This window comes from Pleurodeles waltl, chromosome 3_1, assembly GCF_031143425.1.
Source record: "Pleurodeles waltl isolate 20211129_DDA chromosome 3_1, aPleWal1.hap1.20221129, whole genome shotgun sequence".
NCBI lineage: Eukaryota > Metazoa > Chordata > Amphibia > Caudata > Salamandridae > Pleurodeles > Pleurodeles waltl.
Window position 1 is genome coordinate 927,668,830 of NC_090440.1, and position 22,998 is coordinate 927,691,827.

Sequence of the window (22,998 nt, forward strand, 5' to 3'; positions counted from 1 at the left end):
ATTTTAACCTGTACTCTCGTTTTTTACGTAGGACAGCTGTGTCTGCCACAGTGAAAAATAGCAGGTAGATGCTGTAAGGATATGTTAACATTACATTTCTACAGTCCTTAGGGCCTGATTTTCATATTGGCACAGATGGTGCTGTGTTGCAACAGCAATCGAATTCTCGCCCAACCAATAAAGTGGTCCGCCCACCAAACTGAATTTTCAGTCGGACCTTAAGTTCAGCCATGGCTGGGACAACTCCATTTCACTTTTTCTTTTTGAAAATTTCCGACGCAAACCGTATTCCGCAGCAAAACGCACTGGCAGGAACCGCTGTGATGATAGTCCCGGACACTGCCTTTAAAAATGACCACCTGCTTGGCTGTAATTCTTAAATTAGAAGGGTGACCTCTCCAACATGGGGGCGGAGTAATTTACTCTGTCCACATGGCAGGCCCATGGGCCGTCAGCCTAAATCTAAATCTGTTTTTTTACCAGCTTTCTCTCCTCCAAGGCTAGTGTAGCCAGCCTCTACCTCAAGTCCCACTACAACTGCCTGTTCTCTATCTCTGATTGGGACAAACTGTAGGCTGACACTACTGCCTGCTCCAAATAATGCAGGTGAGGCTGCCTCCTCAATATAGTCTTCATTTCCATCTCCAACCTCATCATCATTCTCCTCTATGTTGCACTGAAGCTGAAGGACTTCCTTCCAGGCTGATATGGCAATGTGATAATCCCCCTTCTTGGACTGCTCAGCTTTAGTACCTTTTGCTTGCATATGCTTCTTAGCTCTGCCATGCTGGAGCTTTCTAGCCAGGCCCACCTCAATGATCCCCAATGCTTAACGTGCAAGAACATGCTGCTTCACTATAGAAGGACTCCTTGCTCTCCAGGGCCCTCACTGGTGAAGCACACTCCATCCTAACATTAAACACTGACACAGCTACCCGACCTTTAGACACAAGTGTAAAATTCACCAGCTTAGTGATCCCTACCCAGCTCCACAACAAGTCTACATAGTGTCTAGAACAAACCAAGTGCCAAATGTTATATATGAAATAAATTCTCTCCCATGCCTACTCACGAACTCTATCACTTAGTTATTCACTAAATAGATTTCTCACTCTATCTCCGAGTTATTCACTTGCTCTCTTACCAAAATCACTCACTAACACACTTGCTCAGGCACTAATTTGCTTACTCGCTCTCTTAACTAATCAGTCTTTCACGCTCATGTGGTTGCACGCCCCACCATTTCACTCACCCAATCATTTGCTCATTCACTATGTCACTGTCTTAACTAAGCACATTTGCTCATTTATCGCAATCACTCACTTGATTGCCCAGTCATGTATCTGCTCACTTACTTATCCAGCTCATTCAGTTTATTTGCTCATACCTCACTTAATCACTTGCAGCTTCACTTAGTTACTTTTTTATTTGTTTACCATCTGAACTATCCACCACTTACTTGCTCACCTCCCTCACTCACTTGCTTAACTAGTGTCCCCTGCCTTTCATACGCACTCACATATGCACCTCGCTCAGCTCCTCCGGTTACTTGCTAAATCACCTAACTCAATCACTCACTCATTCACTTGTCACTCAATCACCCAGTCACACTCGCTTATTCAGTCACTCAGTTGCTCACAGTTGCTTACTCTCCCAACTCACTTCACACAACTCACATTCACTGTTTCATTTGGTAATTCACTTCCTCGCTCACTACTGTATCACTCACAATACCCCTCAGTCTAGTGCTATGCCGGCTGCCTCTGTAGTGAATTTTGTGCTAAAGCATCTGTGGAATCTATATTCTCTGAGCCAGTGAGAGATCAACTGAGAACAGAAACGCCCACAGAAGCCTCAGCTTTGTTTTACTGAAGACTGAGCCCACAAGCAGGAAGACTACCCAACCCAGCCAGATGATTGGCTTTTCTATTTCACTCTGGCACTCAAGTTGGCATTAAAAGGACAGAATGAATGAGAACCTTTATTTGTTTCATTACTTAAGATCATTACAGATCAATAAACCAACCAAACGACAGCCTACACATGTTGCACTTGGGTTAAGGGAATAGCGCATACAATAAATGTGAAAAAGAGTCAAACATTTGGTGTTATGTGGCGCTTCAGGTATGCCATGATAAGGGACCTTGAAGAGAAACGTTATGTGGGACAAGAATGACTTTCTGTGTAGCCCTAGCCCATATTCACTCGCATTTGTCTACTTCACACAGGATTCCTGGATGAGACCGCAAAACTTAGTGCCCAGTGGCCACTGCATTGGGTTTGTAGTTAAACTTTCAAAAGAACTGAAGTAAAACTTTAACCAGACTCTCAATGCAAGAGTATTTGAGAAGCTGTCCTTAAATCATAGATACAGGAATAATGCCTGCAGTTTTTCAAATGAGGTTTAAAGCTGGATATCTTTTAGCCCCTACCTCTACACTATTGCAAGTTTAATGCAATACATTGCTGTTAATATCCAAACTGTTCCTCTGTTGGGAGTTTGCTAAGGCCTGGATGGGATAATGGAGGCAGGGCTGGCTTGGCAACAAACATACATAAGTGCACATAGCAACCTAAAACAAATGGAATGTTTTGAGGCAATGAGATGTCATAGAATTGACTGTCATGATGGGGGAGCCCCTGAAGACCACTGGTTTAGTTGTAGGACATGCTTTCCCATATATAACCAGAAAGAAACAGGAAGCAAAACTACCCCAGCCAGGCAGTCAGCACTTACCGATGAGCATGGACAGACAATTTCAAATCAGACACTGAGTAAAAATTGAAACGGCTTTTATACCCCAGAACTCAGTCTAGATCAGATGTGTGATAGACATATGGAACACTAACCACAATGGTGGTAACCCACAATCTACCATGCTGAAGTTCAACATAATCTATAATGATTACAAACAAGCCCAATTATTGATGTGTTTCCTCTAAGATGCTGCTATGTCATAACGTTTGAGGCAGTGGCCATCTTGGATTATGAGAAATCCCTTGGGAGCTTGTGAGAGAGCAACAAACACTTTTTTCCATGTGCAAGCAATTAACTTGTGTCCAATCAAGTACTGTATTCCTGGCTCCCAACATGAGGACAGAGCCAAAGCACCACTCCTTGAGATTCTCACATAATTGTCTGGTGCCAGCTGTGCTGACAAGACAGACCATAAAGAAAAAAGCAGTGCTTGAAAAGGAATCGAAGAACACAAGTAAAGGGTCCACACTAGGCTTCAGATGAAAGACAAACAGCAGAAGAGGAAAGAGAGCCCACAGAGCCTGACAAATAAAAAGCAAGCAAATGAGAGTGACAATAAAGCCAACCAATGGGAAGCAACGTTAGTCCCTTTATGGTTTTGGTAAGCCCACAATAGGTCTTAACTAAAAAGGAAGGAGAAGATGGGAGTATGAAATGGCACATCATAGAAAGAAAATGCAGGGTTAGGAAGAGCAAGGAGGGGGTGATGTTAAATAAAGAATTAAATTGGTTGAGGGCACTAACTTGCCTACCTTGTACACAATATGTTCAATCTTGAGCACGCTCCTCACTTGCCAGCATCATGGCCATTCTCTATATGCGCTTAGGTACATTTTCCACTTTGGGTGTCCCTCTAATTGTACAACAACCTAAAGTCCTTTCTGATTGTTTATCATGCCATGCCTATCCTCTCTCTTCTTTTCTCACTGGGGTCGCACATTGTTTGCCACTTTCCTTTTTGCACATAAACATCTATTTATCGTTTTACATAACTTGTGTTTCGCGAAATATGGGTATTGTCACATACAAGTTTGCTTATACCATTGTTTCGCAGCCTTGATGAAGTCACCTGAGTGACGAAACACGTGTTGGCTGTATCTTGAAGAACGCACTATCTGTATTGAGGCGAACTGTGCCTCCAATTAAAGACACCTTCTTCAACGGACTTGGGACACTTACGTATTATTTCTACAACTCCAGCATCCTACTAGCGATACAAATCCTTGTTATTTTATTGGACTTTACATCTGTGTGCCGTGGTCGCACTGTGCACACAATATGTTCAACATAAACCTTTTTCACTTTCAACATTTTAACGTGGGACTAATGTGTTTTTTAATTGTGAAGGGTAATCAAAATGAATAGGGGAAAACGGGACGAATGGTGAATCCAAAAACTGTGTCTAAATTGAAAAAATCCTACCCATAAACATGAACACAGACTGATGCAAAATATTTTTCAAAGAGAAGACTAAAAACTTACCGGAAAAGCCAGCCCTGCTAACAGCTGAAAGATTAACCAGGTTGGTAACACTTCCAGGGTGTTCTGATGAGCTCGCTGGATGCAGTTAAATAGTGGATCTTTATCAGAGTACATTTTAGGATACTGAAATCAAAAATATTTCAATTAATAGTTGTAGTCCACATTATTAATGAAATATACTTAATAAACATGTTTCTATTCATATCTTGCACCCAAACGACCACCTTCCTCGCCACACACATCCTTCAGTATTAAGCACTTCAGAAATGAGTGCAATGGCCACTGTTATATGTGTTGGGCCTATTGAAGAGAGATTCCTTCCTGGTATTTATAATAATATCACAGCTCTGCCTCTAAATAGCTTAAAGGGGTAATCCAGTGTAGAGAAATAATCAGTTCTCTTTATCCAGTTATGGATCTCTCACAATCACTAGCAAGAGTCAATCTCAAAATGTTCTTAAGGCTGAAAATGTCAGAGAGGGATTCAAAATTTATCCTGACATCATTCGCTGGATGGCCTTTTAAAGCTACTGAATATAACAATTTTAAGTATGCATATCGCTAGAGAAGAAGGAATTAACTGTACCGTTCAAGCACTGCTATGAAGCACTTGTATTGGTGAGTATATACAAGCTAAATATATTTTTTTCTTGAAAAAAACTTAAAATTGTCAAAATGAATAATGCTGTATTGGTTTAAACAATAAACCTGAATAGGGACAGGTTTGGAAGTGTTGCTCCTTCACCGGGTATGGGGAAACCAATCTTTCTTTCTCCCTTAACACGCCCCTCTATCTTTTCACTTCCTCACATTACTTGTCCCCAATTTCCTGTGTCAAAGAAATATATGTTGATTTTCCTCTGATCTGAAATCCAATTTTCCTCACTTTTCCAATGTTTGGGTTTCCTTTTCAGTTGCGCTTAACTTGCTTTTTCAGCTTATTCTTTTCTAATTTGTCACTGAAGAACGAGTTACTTACCTTCGGTAACGACTTTTCTGGTGGATACATTAGCTACCTGTGGATTCCTCACCTAATGAATACTCCCATGGCGCCAGCATTCGACGGAAATCTTCTTACTAGTCTCTGCACGTCGACGAGGACGTCACTCTAGCCCACGCGACGCCGTCTGACGTCATACAGGCAATAAGAGGTCCTCGACGACGTGCGGACGTCAGTACCAATAATTTTTTACGTGCATGAGAACAACCAGGCAATGCAATGAAAGAGCAAGGCAACATCCCATTATATTGTAAAAATACACAACATTGCATGAATAACTGTAAATCTTTTATATATATATATATATATATATATATATATATATATAAAACTCTCTCTTTTTAAAATATATACACACATCAAGTATATACACAAAGATATAAACATATATACATATATATAAATATATTATATACAACATCTATTGCACCCTCAAAGACCAAGAGGAGCGCACTCAAGGATTACTTGGTAAGACCAGAAAGGCAACGGGGAGGCGGGTGGGACCGTGAGGAATCCACAGGTAGCTAATGTATCCACCAGAAAAGTCGTTACCGAAGGTAAGTAACTCGTTCTTCTGATGGATACAACTACCTGTGGATTCCTCACCTAATGAATAGAGTCCCAAAGCAGTACCACGCCCGGCGGTGGGTGCCTAAATGGTCAAACCAAGAAATCCTGCAGCACTGACCGTGCAAAATGGCCGTCTCTTCTAACCTCAGAATCCAAACAGTAATGTTTTGCAAAAGTGTGAAGGGACGACCAAGTTGCGGCCTTGCAGATGTCGACCACAGGAACACCCCTGGCCAAGGCCGAAGTGGCAGACTTAGCTCTGGTGGAATGAGCTCTAATGCCCTCAGGAGGATCCTTCTTTGCCAAAGAGTAACAGATTTTAATGCAAAGAACAACCCACCTGGATAGTGTTCTCTTGTGGACTGCCTTTCCTCTCCTCTTGCCCACGTATCCAATAAACAGCTGATCCTCCAGCCTGAAATCCTTTGTTCTATCAATAAAGAAGCTCAACGCTCTCTTTGGGTCCAGACGGTGCAGTCTTTCTTCCTCTTTGGAAGGATGAGGCGGAGGATAGAACGTGGACAAAGTAATTGCCTGAGCCAAATGGAAGGGTGAAACAACCTTCGGGAGGAAAGCAGCCTTGGTCCTCAACACCACCTTATCCCCATAAAAAGTTGTATAAGGGGGCTTTACTGATAAGGCCTGCAACTCACTCACTCTCCTTGCTGATGTTATCGCTATCAGGAAGACTGTTTTTAAAACCAAATACCTTAAGGGGCAAGAATGCATAGGTTCAAAAGGGGACCCCATAAGGAAAGTCAGGACCAAGGACAAATCCCATTGCGGCATAACGAATGGCTTTGGAGGATATTTATTTAGAAGACCTTTCAGGAATCTGATAACAATAGGGGATTTAAATAAAGATGGTTGGTCTGGAAGACATATGAAGGCTGACAAGGCCGATAAATAACCCTTAATGGTAGCCACTGCACAACCTTTCTGCGCTAGAGACAGAGCAAAAGACAAAACGTCCGATAGATGAGCATGCAAAGGATCAATCTGCCTCTCTCCACACCACGCAACAAATTTAGACCATCTATTAGCGTAGATAGATTTAGTGGAGTGTCGCCTGGCCGCTAATATAACATCCACTACCTCAGGCGGGAGAGAGAAGGAACTCAGGTTGCCCCGTTCAATCTCCAGGCATGTAGGTGCAGACTCTGGAGGTTGGGGTGTAGAACCTGCCCCTGCGACTGCGAGAGGAGGTCTGCCCTGAAAGGGAGACGGAGCGGAGGGCACATTGAGAGTTGGAGAAGGTCGGAGTACCATACCCTCCTTGGCCAATCCGGAGCTATTAGGATGACTAGAGCCCGGTCCTGGCGAATCTTCCTCAATACTCGAGGAATCAAGGGTATGGGAGGAAACGCGTAAAGCAACTGGCCGCACCAGGTTATTTGAAACGCGTCCCCCAACGCTCCCTGCATCGGATACTGGAGGCTGCAGAATAACGGACAATGCGAGTTCTCTTGAGTGGCAAACAGATCTACCCGAGGAAACCCCCACCTCTGGAAGATTAAACGGACTTGATCTGGATGGAGACGCCACTCGTGGTCTGCCGAGAATTGGCGACTGAGACTGTCGGCACGCACGTTCAAGACTCCGGCCAGATGGTTTGCTATCAAGCAAATCTGATGGTCCTTTGCCCAGGACCATAGTCGAAGAGCTTCTCTGCAGAGAAGGTACGACCCCACTCCTCCCTGCTTGTTTATGTACCACATCGTGGTAGTATTGTCCGTTAGGACCTGTACCGACTCTCCACGAAGGGAAGGGAGGAAGGCCTTGAGAGCCAGACGTACAGCCCGCAACTCTAACAGATTGATGTGAAACATCTGTTCCTCTGGAGACCAAAGACCTTTGATCTCCAGATCCCCCAGATGAGCTCCCCACCCTAGAGTGGAAGCATCCGTTATAACTGTGGCCACTGGTGGCAACTGCTGGAACGGCTTTCCTTGTGAAAGATTGTTGCTTGCAATCCACCACTTCAAATCCACAGCAGCATCTCTGGAGATCTTGACAGTACTCTCTAGATCCCCTTTGTGTTGAGACCACTGCCTTCGGAGGCACCACTGAAGAGCCCTCATGTGCCAGCGAGCATGCGTGACCAACAGAATGCAGGAGGCAAACAGACCGAGCAGACGAAGGACCTTGAGGACTGGAACAACCGCTCCATTTCGAAACATTGGAACCAAATCCTGAATATCTTGAATCCGCTGAGGCGGAGGAAAGGCCCGACCCAATGTTGTATCCAGTACTGCCCCTATGAACAGGAGGCGCTGAGAGGGCTCTAGGTGAGATTTGGGCTCGTTCACCGAAAAACCCAGGTCGAACAACAACTGGGTTGTTGACTGCAGATGATGCGACACAAGCTCCGGGGACTTGGCTTTGATCAACCAGTCGTCCAAGTAAGGGAATACTGCTATCCCCTTCCTTCTGAGTTCTGCCGCAACCACCGACATCACCTTCGTGAAGACTCGAGGTGCTGAAGTAAGACCAAACGGAAGGACCGCAAACTGATAGTGTTGCGATCCCACCACAAACCGGAGATACTTCCTGTGTGACTTGAGTATCGGGATATGAAAGTAAGCATCCTGCAAGTCGACAGACACCATCCAGTCTTCCTTGTTCAACGCCAAAAGCACCTGTGCTAGGGTCAGCATCTTGAATTTTTCCTGCTTGAGGAACCAATTCAAGATCCTCAGGTCCAGAATTGGTCTCAAACGACCATCCTTCTTGGGAATCAGGAAATACCTTGAGTAACATCCTCGACCCCTTTCCTGCTCTGGGACCAACTCCACTGCGCCCTTGGAAAGGAGGGCTTGTACCTCCTGTTCTAGCAACAGGAGGTGTTCTTCTGAACAATAAGAAGGGCGGGCGGGATGAGGGGCGGGAACTCCCGAAAGGGAAGGGTGTAGCCTTTTCCCACAATACTGAGAACCCAAGTGTCCGTTGTAACAGTCTTCCATTTGGTGAGAAAATGCTGTAATCTTCCCCCTACAGGAGAGGAGTGAGTGGGAAATGGTGGAAGCCTAAGGCTGCTTCCCCTGCTGCACCCCGCCAGAGGATGAGGAAGAGGCAGAGTGATGCTGAGAGGCTCCTCTGGTGCGGACCCTACCTCTCCCCCTGAAAGATCTATAGGGATGGGAAGAGGCAGGTTGCTGATATCTTCCCCGAAAGGAAGAGGAGGAAGAGCCACGCCCAAATCCACGAAACCTCCTGAAAAATCTGGAAAAGGCCGTGGAAGAAGGAGCTTGGAGCCCTAACGACTTAGCCGTGGCCCTGCTTTCCTTAAAACGTTCCAAGGCCGAATCAGCCTTGGCTCCAAACAGTTTGTCCCCATCAAACGGGAGATCCAACAATGTGGACTGTACATCTGCAGAAAAGCCCGAGTTACGGAGCCAGGCCTGTCTCCTTGCCACCACAGTTGTGCCCATTGCTCTGGCTACCGAGTCGGTGGTATCCAGTCCCGTCTGGATAATCTGGGTCGCAGCAGCCTGGGCATTTGAGACAAGATCCAAAAGACCCTGGGGAAGCTCTGTAAACAATGAGGAAATGTCATCCATCAGAGCATGAATATACCTCCCCAGGATACAGGTTGCATTGGTGGCTTTTAACGCCAGACTGCAGGACGAAAATAATTTCTTCGACTGCGCTTCTAGCTTCTTTGAATCTCTGTCCCCAGGCACTGTCGGGAAAGAACCAGGCGCTGACTTGGATGAACAGGAGGCCTGCACCACCAAGCTCTCTGGCGTAGGGTGCCTAGATAGAAACCCAGGGTCAGTCGGAGCCGCCCGATACCTCCTGGCCACGGCTCTGTGAACTGCTGGGGAAGATGCCGGCCTCTTCCACACCTCTATCACCGGATCCAGCAGAGCGTCATTAAATGGCAACAGAGGCTCCGCCGCAGCTGAGGCCGGATGTAGCACCTCTGTTAAAAGGTTTTGTTTAGCCTCCACCACCGGCAAAGGCAGGTCCAAAAAACTAGCTGCCTTCCGTACCACTGCATGAAAGGAAGCAGCCTCCTCAGTATATTCCCCCGGGGACGAAAGATCCCACTCAGGGGAAGTGTCCAGCCCACTGGCCGACTCCAGTCCACGCAGCCCATCACCCGAGTCCTCTAGCTCTCCTTCCTCCAGGGCTCGTTGGTACTCCTGCTCTTCTAATACACGGAGAGCACGTCTCCTAGAATGAAGTCGCTGTTCAATACGCGGAGTCGACAATGCCTCCGCCGAAGTCGAAGATCGGCGCCGATCTTCAGAAGCCACCGACGCCGCGTCCGGCGCCACAGGTAACTTCGGCGCCGACAAAAGAGCAGCTGAAGCAGATGGACCCATCGGAGTCACAGGCCGAAATCCCGACTTCGACGTCGACGGGATGGAAATCCCCGGGGCCAATCCTTCTGAAGCCACCGGAGCGGCCACCGGCGCCGACACTGGCGCCGAGCCCACGTTCCCAAAAGGGAGAAAGGGCATAAAGGGTGCCGGCCGAAGAGGCGCAGGATCACCCAAAGAAAAGGCCAAAGGCCCAGCCGGAGCACCCCCTGGAGCCATCTGTTGGAAGATGGCATACATCGCATTCAAGAATGCAGAACTATCGGCTCCAGGGGTGGGAAAAGCCGGATACTGAGGTGCCTGTCTCGGAGGCGACCCCGACGCCGGCCTCGGCGTCTGCGCCGGAGAAAACACCTGAGGCTCCAATACCTCAATCACCGATGCCTGTCCAGGTGAAGTCGGAGACACCGGAGAGGGAAACGGCGTCGAAGGATGCGGCGTAACCGTGGGACTGATCTCCCATGTCCTTCGGCACCGATCCGAAGACCTGGAACAAGTCTCCTTCGAATGACGCCGAGATTCTCTACGGCGCCGGGAGTCTCGATGACGCCGATGTCTTGGAGAAGAAGACTTCTTGTGATGCTTCTCCTTCGATTTAGCCATAAACAGCTTCGCCTCACGTTCCTTGAGGGCCTTTGGATTCATGTGCTGGCATGAATCACAAGTCGAGACGTCGTGGTCGGAGCTCAAACACCAAAGGCAATCGGAATGAGGATCCGTCACCGACATCTTGCCTCCACACTCACGACAAGGCTTAAATCCAGACTTTCTCTGCGACATTATTACCACAACGAAAGACTACGCAGCAAAAATACACTGTAACCAAAAAAGTAACAGTTGCTCCCTCGAAGATAACCGTTTCAAATGCACGGAAAAAAGGGAACTGACGTCCGCACGTCGTCGAGGACCTCTTATTGCCTGTATGACGTCAGACGGCGTCGCGTGGGCTAGAGTGACGTCCTCGTCGACGTGCAGAGACTAGTAAGAAGATTTCCGTCGAATGCTGGCGCCATGGGAGTATTCATTAGGTGAGGAATCCACAGGTAGTTGTATCCATCAGAATACCTTGTTATAAACCCTAACTCAGTGGACTGATTGCACAGCATGACACTAGATGTCACTGACAAAATCATGCCAATAGTTCACAGCACGTTCGTAAAACTGAGGTTTCCACATTGTCCGGTTTTCCTTTAATCTCCATTCTAAATGGAAGGGTGGATGCACTACATTTACTCAGGGACCTGTGGCAGACAGAAATGCTGTAAGAGCCAAACTCAACAGAACACAACACACCTAACCTCTTGCCTCAGGGGCAGAAATGAGTGGAAAAGAGATTCTTAAAAATATGCTTGAGCCAACGGTTTTAAGTATAACTCATATTGGAGAATCTCATTCAGTGTAGCAGTATAAGATCTCCTAAAAAATATTCTAGATATAAAAAAATGTAGCATCTTCAGCTCTTTATTTGCTTATTATCAAAATATCAAATCGTAGGGTCAGATTACAAAGTCATTTAGCTTTGTAGCAAACCCAGCGGTTCACAAAATGGCTTTTCTTTTTTTTAAATGTACTAAACCCATTTTGCAATTTGGTTAACAGGTTAATCACAAAATGGACTTAAAAAAGCATAACGAACTGAAACACTATTTGAGTTGGGGTGGAATTACATTCGCTACATTTAAAAAAAAAATCGATGGCGAATAAACAGTGGTTCAGGGGACCAAGTTCTTGCTAAATGCAGTCCGGTTTCCTTGAAGGAATACGGACTGATTTTAAAAGAAAAATGCTTATCCAAATGCGATTACAGACACGGTGGCCTGCTGACCCTAGCAGGGCACCATCCCTGGAATGCAGCCAATCATAGTGGGTCGCAATTTGAGACCTAGTGCCTGAATATCAATGAGGCAATTGAGCTCGTGACCCTCTATGATCTGGAATTTTGCAAATAGACCTATCGGTACATATGTACGTTTGCATAATTCCTTTCCATTTGCAAAAACTCAGTGACCAATTTTGCAAATGGAAATTTCGTACATGAGGCCCATAATGCTTTAAAATGTACGTGCACAAATGGCACTTGGTCTCCAAGTTCTTACTTTTGCTATTTCACTTTACCAGACAGGTAAAGAAGAAACAGATTTATATTTATCAACTGGAATCCTGGGACACTAAAAGCGTGTGAATCATGATTATGGAACAGTACAAGGTTTACAGTTTCACTTTTTTCAATTGATCTTATAATAAAAATTAAGAGTTCAACAGACTGTGCTATGCAAGAGTTGAATATCAACATATTAAAGGGAAGAAAAAGTTCACTAGAGGTTCAGATGTGTAAAAACAGGCTTTAAAATTAAATGTAAGGTATACATCGAAAACACGATGATATCCACGTTTCGGCAGAGGATGTGTAAAATTATAAATAAGAAGGTTCGAGGACCAACGAAGCTGCATGTAAGACGTAGTGTTCTGCTGATAGTGATACTATGTAATTACAGTATTACATTTGCCTCTTTCCAGCTCACTACATTATACAATGTTTGGTGATGGTTGTGACTTCGTTGAGCTTTTACAACAACAGTTTAGACGTCATTGACATCACGTTTCCGGTACTTAATATTGCTTTGAAACACTCCTGGTTTGCAAGCTTCCAAAGACCAAAGTTGCTGGAGATGTCATGCTGTATACTAGGGATTGATTGTCTCTGGAAAATGTTGCTTTGCAGAACAGGGGCATAGACTATTTGAAGTTTAGTCTCTAAACTTCTTCAGATACAAGTCCATCCATGAGGTCACAGAACCTTTATGGGAGGATAGGCTTTTTGCTCAGACAACGGTTCTTCCTCCGCAGGCCCTGTGAGCATTGGAAGAACTGTGGGGTCTCTGCTGGAGTGATGCAAAGCCTATTAATATAGTTTTCCTCTAGGTTTAGCAAAGATAAGAATATGCAATTACTTGCCCACCTTCCAAAAACAGGGTCACTACATTTTTACCTCAAGGAAAGAGCAATTATGTTAGAAAAAGTAAACATACTTATTAAGAATCTTTTTTATAAATATCCAAGGCACCGAGGGCATTAGAAATCTGTGTAATGACCCCTTCGGACGCGAGAGACTTACTAGGAGCCCAACATTCAGATCAAAGGTCAATGTCAGTTACAAATAGTTGAGGGGGTCACGGGCATCTTCTATGAATTTGTGGAGCAGGGAAGTACATTATGAGTGAATATTTTTAACAAGTGTATGAGAGCCATATTACCCATATTGCAATTCACATGATGCCTCCGCCAGAGCTGTACTGTGTGTCATGTTGTTTTGTTCCAAAATGCAAACATAAAATCATTTTTTTAAAACAGAAGAATGTTTATGAGAGAGGTTTCGTCAAAAGAAGTGACAGACCACAGTGTTCAGGTTATTTTACTCAGATTCCTTGACTTTGGGCCAGGGCCCTGAAAGGATTCGCAGTCAAGTAAAACCTATCTGCCTGCCTCTGGGAGGTGGGTAATACTCACCAAATACAAATATGAAAATTGCTCTCGTTTCTGGACTCATGCATTATGGCTTCATGGGCTGCCTCTGCAGAAGGCTTACTTCTTGGTACTTTTCTTGTGGGTTTCCATTATTTTATTTTAGAATACCTGTGAGAAGATAAAATGACAAACATCTTGTCTACCTCATGCAATGTTCCCGAGTGGGGACAGTAGGAGAATGTGGAATTCTTTGGACTGAAAAGCAGAATGTGTAAACATAACTGTCAACTCTGGAGCTAGGTTAACCTTTATAGAGGATCCCTAACTGGGAACATGATCATCAGTCATGGGGTGGACTGGTTAGTGGTACTACAGTTTGAACACCATGCTGGAAGTGACTACATTGAAAAAGCTGTTTGGTACTTTCCCACCTTTACAGGCAAACCGACAGATTAATGGGTCACAAGGTGAATGAAGATTTCCAGCAGCAGATGAGGATGGTTAAGAAATGTGCAGCTGGTTCTCCTCAGGAAAAAGGTTCAACTAGTGATCGAGTTTAGCTGCCTGAAAGCCCCAATGACGATTTCTATACATCTCCCCAGCTGCCATCATTCATCCTTTGTGGTGTGATCCAACTGCAAGGTGTGGTGCTGCTAATAAAAATGCCCAACGTGCCTTAACCCATCAAAAAAAACTTTACTTTTTGGTTTCACAAGTAGAACACGACCATGTCAAGATTTGTTGCCTGCCTAGCTTGCTGGAGGAAAAGATTTGAAAACGGAGGCATGCAGGTGAAGGTCAGTAGCCAACTGGCAGATCTATGACTTTGGATAAAGTATTTTTTACCTGTGAGTCAGCTTTGGGTTTTGCCCCCTAGCTAGCTGTGCTTCCACAGATGTAAATCTAAGAGGGCTTAAATAAGCTACCTCTTGAATAAGGTTACTTCATTGTCTCTGGTACGGTTAGGGGTCTGGTGGTAGTAAGCACCCAAAAACTGAGAAAAAGAAGCAAGTGATCCAGGCTCACAATCATCTCTACCCCGTGTGTGATACTGTGTCTTCCAATCAAGAGAATGGTCACAGAACATGAATGACCAAGAAAAAAAGGAAAGGTAGATTTTGGGTATGACACTTTGCTATCTATTAGGAGGGGAGGATAGATTACAGTCCCTTTTAGCTTCCTACCATTATCGGCTGTCTACATTCACTTAGATCTAGTGCTGTAAGAATGACTGTAATGGAGAAGTGTTTATTCTGAGTAAGGAAGGAATACTAGCTCCCTCGTTACTAGTACTTTACAGCGAAAAAGAGAAAGGTAAATGGTGATGTCAGAACTTGCTCAATACCCTATGTAGTTAAAAAACATACATGGGGCGTGGCCTGGATGCCGAATATGACGGGCGCAGCTTAACACTGGTCCGTGCAGCCACCTACCATCTGACATCATCCTATCATTAACCAAGCCAGAAACGCATGTTGCTGCTTACAAATACACCCGAAACATAATGAGCGCTCTATCGGAGGCAAGATCGGCGGGCTGGTGATTGGGGCGACAAAGGCAGCGGCAGCCATGCTGGAAGCAGAGAGGGCAGAGGTGCATCGGACAGCACCCGGCACTGTGCAGGCCCCGATCCCGTTGCTCGCTGCTGCCCAAGAGGATCCATAGCTGCGAGGGCCGATCTATTTGGCTGAGCGGAGCGGGCCTTGCACTGACAGGGCCCGGACCACGGAAGTGCCGGCAAGATAATGCTACCTTCGGTGTGAGCACGGGGCTGCAGACTGGGGCTGTCGCCTCCAGGAACCAGGCAACATTTGAAGGTACACGCACACACAGACTGAACAGTAGGGTTGGAGACCCGGGACAGTGACTAAGCGAGCTGTGGGTGGCCTGGGCCTCCAAGTGTGGCAGCTGTGGTTTTCCCCGTGGGTGGGCAATGGAGGAGCAACTAATTTCAGAGTCTTTCCCCCACCCACACCCCCTCCATGGATATTGCATGCTGGATTCTCCTGGAGCAGAAGCGGTGGTGGTGGGGTGCTAACTCTCTGGGACCTTGAAACTGCTCTGACGGGCCCTAATTGCTTGCCCACAACGAGTGGTTTAACAGATCATCCGGCATTAAAGAAGTGGGGGCCCCCAGCACATACTTGTTTCTTTTCACACTTGAAGACTGCAAGCAGCAGTGGCAGGCGATGCCTGGGAGGTGACACTGCAGTCCTCCAGCGACCCTAAACGCAACTACACTACCCTCACCGAGGAAAAGATGATGAGGGACTGACCACTGCTGCTCCCTAAGATACAACAGGTGCTCACTTGAACTGAGTTCACATACACTTTGCTAATGATCACTAAAGATTAAAGGGCAACCGGCAGCCAAACAAGGCACGGTTGACAAATACTCTCTCCCCAACACCTGTCGACAGGACAAGACACATAGGCAGCTAATAATCCAGACAGTGCTGTGGTGCACAATGACCTGCATCACTTATTCCTTTCTCTGCTATTACGGCCCCTTTGGCGTGTTAGACACTTTATTTGCAGAGGTGGTTTCCGTCTTTCTTTGTGATAGTTGGAAAATAACGGGCAAGTGCTGGCTAGCCAGTCTTCCCTTAGTGATCTCCCAGGTGAAGAATATCAGAAGCACTCTGTGCACATTTCCTCCAGATCCTCACTTTTCTTCTTAAACCGATTTTTCTGATTCTGCCAATTTGCCCCTCGTTACAAATTATGCAACCAAGCATATGAAATGTCCGCCCATTAGTGTTAATTATCCAGAATGTTAACAATTGCGGTGTAGTCTCAGCACTGACTGTTTCAACTTCTCATATTGTATTGCCTTGCGCTACTTGGCATGCTTCTTACTTATTGGCATGCTTCTTACTTCTTGCTGTTTAAAATTGCTCTCTTGTCATTTGGGACTAGGTCATTGCCATATAAAAGCCCTAAATAAAATACAAATATACAATTAATGATAGATTTGTACAGGTAACAGCAATTGAGCTAAAAGTTGTGCTTCCAGACACTTCCCTGGAGCCCAATATTTTGCTTTTCTTTATGGTTCAGCGATTTCTTATTGTCAAAGCCAATTACGGTAGGTTTATGCGTAATAAGATAAAAATATTCTTTCCAGTATTACTAACCTGAAAAACAAATGTTCCGGTACCCTTTCTCAAGAAGACATCATTAGACCTCAGTAGGTGGGCTAAATTCAGCCAAAATACTAATCTCGTTTTCCGAGGAAGATTATGAATTTTGAAGGCACTCACGCATTTGAAGTTTATGGCTTTTAGTGGTGTGTTATGTGACTGTGTGGTTTTAGGCATACCAGAGGAACAGAATTAGTGCTGCAGACAGCAGGAAAACATACTTCCTTTTAAATTAAACCAAAACAGCAGTTCATATCTTGATGAGTTTCTCTGGAACATATCATGTAGTCTTATTCCCAACTGCTGGTGTGATTCTGCGTATAGATGGGAGGCTGTGGCAGGGTACTAGAATGAGCGATGGACTACTGAGGGGACTGAACCAATAGATAGATGCCCAGCATTAAGAATGTAAAAAGGAAGTTCTCATAAGAATCCATCCTTTGCCCCTGATGTATATTGAATGTCTCCAGTTTCTGTGAAAGAAAAGGATGATCATACCGAAATCATGTCCTGTTTGTACCACACTTTTTTGTATGAATCATCATTTTCTTTACCTAAATGAGTTCAATAAGTAATTCCGTTTGCTGTGTGCCAGTTCAGGGACCAGTATTGTATACTTGGCCAGAGTGATGAGACCTTTATGCTCATTGCCCATTCATCCTAACATTCTTCCATCAGCTGTTGTCTATAAAATCTACAGATCTTGCATTGGTGCAATGTGTTTTGTTGAAATATAGTTATACTACACTATTCTCTGATACTTGATGACATGTTACTAGCTTAGCCTTTTAGTTCACCCTCACCATTGTTTGACTGAAAGTGTAAATCATCTTGACCTCCTTTTGTACCAATATTTGATTGACTTGTTCCAAACACCTCACAGGATTCCTTCCACTCTGTCCATCATACTGAGTATAAGAGGGGTAACTGGTACACAGACGGTGACGCCTGTTACATTTAATGGAAAAATGTTAAATCCCAGGGGCAAAATCAGTGCCAGACTGGTGAAGGCACACATTTGTGTTACTCCCCTCGTGCCGTCCTTTATCGCTGCAGAGTAAAGAAAAAGTGGGTCAAAATACCATCAGCCTTGATCAGAGGGGACAAATGTGCAAGGACAGGATTATGGGCGCAACTGGCAAGGTCAGAAGAAATTGACTTTGTGGAGTCTGATGGCAACCAACCCCGAGACACTATGTACGTGTTTGATTTGATTACTACAGCACCAGGCGTTCTAGGTTTTTGTACAGTGAGAGATGGGCAAACATTTGTATTGGGCATTTGTCCTCAAACACAGCAAGAGGCCATCTGACTGTTTATAGAAGAGTTGTGCTATCAGTGGTGGAGGCGGGAGAAAGCCCAGAGTGTCAGGGGAAGTCCAGAGAGGACAGCTGGATGTTTTCAGAGAAAGACCATCCAAGCATTACTTAATGGTAGCCCCACTACTTTAAGTGGGTATGAGTACTGAGGAGAAGATAAACTAGGCTGGCAACTGTTTTGAATTTTAGTATCAAAGTAGGTTGTGGTAAGTAAGCCATACCAAACTACTCAGAAAAGCAAACTTGATAAGTATACTAAGTGCCAAGGTATTTCTGACATGTCAGTTGCCCAAAATGTTGCAAACACTTGCTGTTTTAGGGACAGCTGCAAGGGTGGGTAATTCTACAAACACAATCATGAATGCTTTATCTGACTCCAGAATAGCCTCAATAGTAGTAGATTCAGCAGGAACCGTGCCAGAACTGGAAGAAGCAGGAGTGAAGAGGGTCGTAAGTGATCTCATTAAAAAGTGCTTGAGGAAAGAGCACATTAGAACGGCACAGTGCAATAACTTACAAATGGTTGGCATCTCAGAAAGGATGGGGGAAGCAAGGGAACAGAAGTTGATTGAAGCATCTGAAAGAGTTGGTGTGAGAGGCATCCTTATTCAAATGCTTTCATATGAACTCCCTTCCTCCATGAGACCGGTTGAGACTATTTCCTGGGGCCCATCAGAACCCCTAATGCGTCAAAGTCGTAAATTATCAGGAAAGTGATGTCATTGTGGTATCAACACAGAGCAGATCCAATAGGAATTCTTCAGTTTATCTTCCTGTACTTATCAAGAGCAATGACAATGCCAACTGGCATTGGAATGTGCTGCTCCCACCATCCAAGCTGGTAGTTCTATGGAAGGAAAAAAATTGTATTTTTCCAATGATAAGAAGCAGCTAAGGACAACAGTATAGAAAGGCACAAGAAGAGAGCAAGTAGATCAAAAAGGGAGAAGGATTTGAGAGACCAGTCCAGGAGAATGAGATGGCAACAATAGGAAAGGGCCATTGACAGGAAAGTGCAAGAATGCTTGATCCGAGCATCAGAATATGAGGAGTAAGATGATGCTGGGGGAAAAGAAAGGAGTGTGGACACAGGCCGGGGGACAGTGATTTATAAGGCGTAAGACATGGCATCAGTATGGAGGAGGGAGGGCTCTGAAAGATTCAAAGTATGTCGAAGATGACCAACAAGAGTGGCTGAAGTTAGGATGGCAGGGAAGAGGGGTAGAGCAATCCTTAAATAATTGCGGAAAAAAGAGACCTAGTGAGTAGATTTTGCTTAGTTGTATTGTATTTACATGGAGCTTAACTGAGTTTGCAAAGATGAACCAACAGCTGCAGAGGATAATCGTTGAATGGATAGTTTTGTCAGGAGCAAGAGGTGAAACAAGTTGAGGTCAACATACTTTTAGGGCAGATGTGGGGTGGTTGTTGGGAATGGTTTGAAGTCGGACAGAGGTGGTCAAACTATGAATTTGTACGACTTCAGCTTGTCTATCATCTGAAGATTTGATGCCTAGAGGCTACTACAGAGACAAGGTCAGGGAAGGCGTGAATGCTGTACCTAACATGAAATATAGGAGGCCTCTGAGACCAAATTAAAAAGGGCATTATGTTTAACCACACCAGTAAATATGTGGCAACTGTTTGATTTGTGCAAGAGAAACACTTTGTGTGGGTTCAGAACATAGCTTCCTGGCTAGACCACCTATCATGTGGGGCTTATATGCAGAACTGAGAAGTAACATGCCTCTCAAAAGAATAATTACCAATGCTGATCATGTACAGACAAATAGTGAATGTTAGGATTCCTGAAAAGAGAAACTTGGTGTAGCCACTATGTGCAAGCTCCACCCGGCCCACAAAATGTGGAACTGTCATGCAGAAGAGGGTTCTACCAGAAGTCCCGGCAGGGGCTTAACTACCAATGCTGCAGTTACACCAGGGCCCACTGCTCTGAGAGGCCCATTGACCTTAATAATTGATGTGTTTTACTGCCTCAGCAGAAGTGAAATGGGCCATTTTCCTTGCTGGCACCAAGGCCCATGGCATTCTTCCTACACTGTGGAGTCCCAGTAGAGGCCCTGGTCATGGACAGAAGTTTCTTTGCAGTGATCAACAGAAAATTATTTAGAGTGAAGTCTGTCATAGTTTAGACAGCAGATTACAGTATTCCGCATAGGCTTGTATGTATGTTGGGTCTTGGGGGCATTCATTTGATTTAGGGTTTTTTACTAAAGCTGGATTTTGCGTGTCACACAACTATTTTTGTTCCTCTTAATGCTGTTCTCCTAGTTACCTAGTACAATATTGTGGGGCAACGCAAACTACTTTCTAATATTAATAAGATTATGGGTTGTAAATCAGACTGGTGCCATACTAGGCACCTGATTTAATAAGGAAGCAGTGGAATATTTAATGAATGAGAATGAAGAGTGTGTTTTTTATTTTCCTTAGGCCTCACCTGCACGTGTGCTTGCGTGCTGCTCACAAAATCTATTTAAGAAAAAAAAACTTCAAAGGGGCTTAAGACCAGCCCCTTACTTACCTGAATTTACCAATGGCTTAGTCCAACTTCACTCTGATTTATGTGCTTCTGATTGGCCAGATTCTTTGCATGTTCTGCTTCACTTCCTGTTGTCTTCTTTGCCGTCTGGTTGCCTGTGAACCAAGTACTCCTTCCGGTCACTTCTCATTGGACACTAGACAGTGTCCTTCCTCTCTGGCCCCACGCTGAAGGTTGTACTTTTTTTTTTGGTTTGCTTTGCTTCGTGCTCCGTGGCTGTATGTTTGGGCATGTCCTCTGGTATCGGCATCTCTACAAGCCTACCTGTTTTGACGCCTCTGTGGGAGCAGTGGAGTTTTCGTTGTCTCTTCCCAGAGCCACAGCGCTCTTGGTGAATGGCAAGATCCCATTTGTGAATCTGACCCCCCCCCCCACCTTCCCCCCTCCCCCTACCACCACCACCAACCCTAACCCCCAGTGCTCACATGCAGTGTGGTGAACGGGTTCCCTCAGCAGGTTTCCATAAGCATGGTTGAGCAAACCCTTCACTGTTCTTGGATTCCGCTCAACTTGAAACGCACTGTTAAAAGAGGAAAATAGAGAATACACATTGTAGAATACTTTGTGGATCTAAATGATTTGTGTATGTTTCATGGCATAAAAGCTGTCTCGAATGTGTGCATGCTTAGAGGGGTTTTAAACCGGGAGTCAATAGTAATTTCATCAAATAATTCTGAATTGCCTGGCCTGATCAATTTGCATGAATGAAGAATGGCTCTGTATCCTTCTGTTTTCAAGAATGCACATTGGTGGCCGTTGCATGTGTTTGTTTTTTTTCTTCTTTTTTCCTCAGTGTTATGTAGCACAAACTCAACCAAAAGGTATTGGAGCGCTTTACATAAGCACCAGTTACATAATATAAGGACATGTTCATTTTTATAGGCACAGAGAGATCACGTGATTTGCCCAGAATCACAGGATGTTTAGCTGACACCGAGACTTGAACATGGTTTCCCTGTTCCAAAGTTGGCAGACCTGGCTGTTACGGCACATCCTCTTCCTGTTGTGGGCTTCTGTGATTTTGGGGTATCCTTGCCAGAAAAAGGAGAGGGCAGTTTGTTATTTTCTCTGCAACAGCAGGAGCGTGCCCGACAGTTCGCCCAGTGGATAGCAAAGTCACAATTCCAGTGGCTGTCGTCAGAGGAGCAGGAGGGTTTGTGAGCTGGTGGCACTGTGATCACTTCTCACGAAAAGGCACCAATGGATGAGATTTTGTTGTGTGGAATCCAAATAGCTTCGGCACCTCACAATGCACTGCAGCCCCCATCCTGATATAATATCCGAGAAGAAAATGGCATGTGGTGTTTTAGAATAAGGCATTGGGCATCAGACCTTCATCCAACAGACCAGCATTCCTGCGATCTCTTCTCACTGTGTACCACTGTGCTTGCATTTCATCATTTAAGACACAGGTGACTGCGCTTTCTCGCATCAGAGAGCTGGTTATCTTCCAGACTAAAACTAAGGCGAAACCTGTTGACTTTGACAAGGCTTGCTTAGTTTGATGAGACATTGGTGAGCATGCAGGAAAGCTTGTATGCCAGGTATTGGGGGTGTAGCAATAGTTGTTATCAAACAGGTGTGTAGAAGTAAAGAGGAACGAGAACAATTTAAAATGAAGATTTTGGAACTAGTGATGGGATTTGCTGTAAAGTAATACCAAATTACTTTTTGAAATAGCAGTGAATTTAGAACAAAAGATCAGGAGTGCCTTGCATTAGAAAATATGATTTGTAAGAGCAAGAAGATGTAGGGAGTAGGCAGAAGAGAGAAGAATGGTAGCAGAGCCATTTACTTGTAGTCTGAAAGTAAGCTCATTCGGTTATTTACCCTGCAGATTTTATACACTGAGTAGAGTATATGTGATATTGGAAGAAGTTTGTAAGGCAATCGATGGATAAAACAAACGGCTCTCAATCGGACTGAGGAACCCACTGCTTCCGTTTGCTACTGCTCGAACAGCAAAGTCTTGAGGTGTCTCCTGAAGCTAAGTAGGTCCTGTGTCTGTCACAGGTGGCTGGGAAGAGTGTTCCACATCTTGGCGGCAAGGTGGGAGAATGATCTGCCATAGGCGGTCGTTCTGTGGATGCGTGGGACGGTGGCAAGGTCAGCGAAGCGGTCGGGGGTGGGAGAGCCTTCTGTTGAGGTATTATGGTCTGGTGTTATGCAGTCCCTTGTGATTGAGAATGAGGAGTTTGAACGTGATTATCTTGTTGACGGGGAGCCAGTGCAGGTCTCTCAGGTGGGCTGTGATGTGGCTGCGGTGGGGGATGTCTAGGATGAGGCATGCACAGGAGTTCTGTATGCGTTGCTGTCTTTTCTGGAGCTTAGCCATGGTTCCTGCGTAGAGGGCGTTGCCATAGTCCAGTC

General features: G+C 45.0%; 1 protein-coding gene across 1 annotated transcript in view; it reads right to left on the reverse strand.

Moving 5' to 3' along the window:
- Positions 1-22,998, reverse strand: part of LOC138284778 (glutathione S-transferase 3, mitochondrial-like) — a 72,523-nt gene that overhangs the window by 32,543 nt on the left and 16,982 nt on the right. The window contains exon 2 of the mRNA XM_069223926.1: positions 4,241-4,363. Coding sequence (XP_069080027.1) covers positions 4,241-4,363 — 123 coding nt within the window. The remainder of the gene's footprint in view (positions 1-4,240; positions 4,364-22,998) is intronic.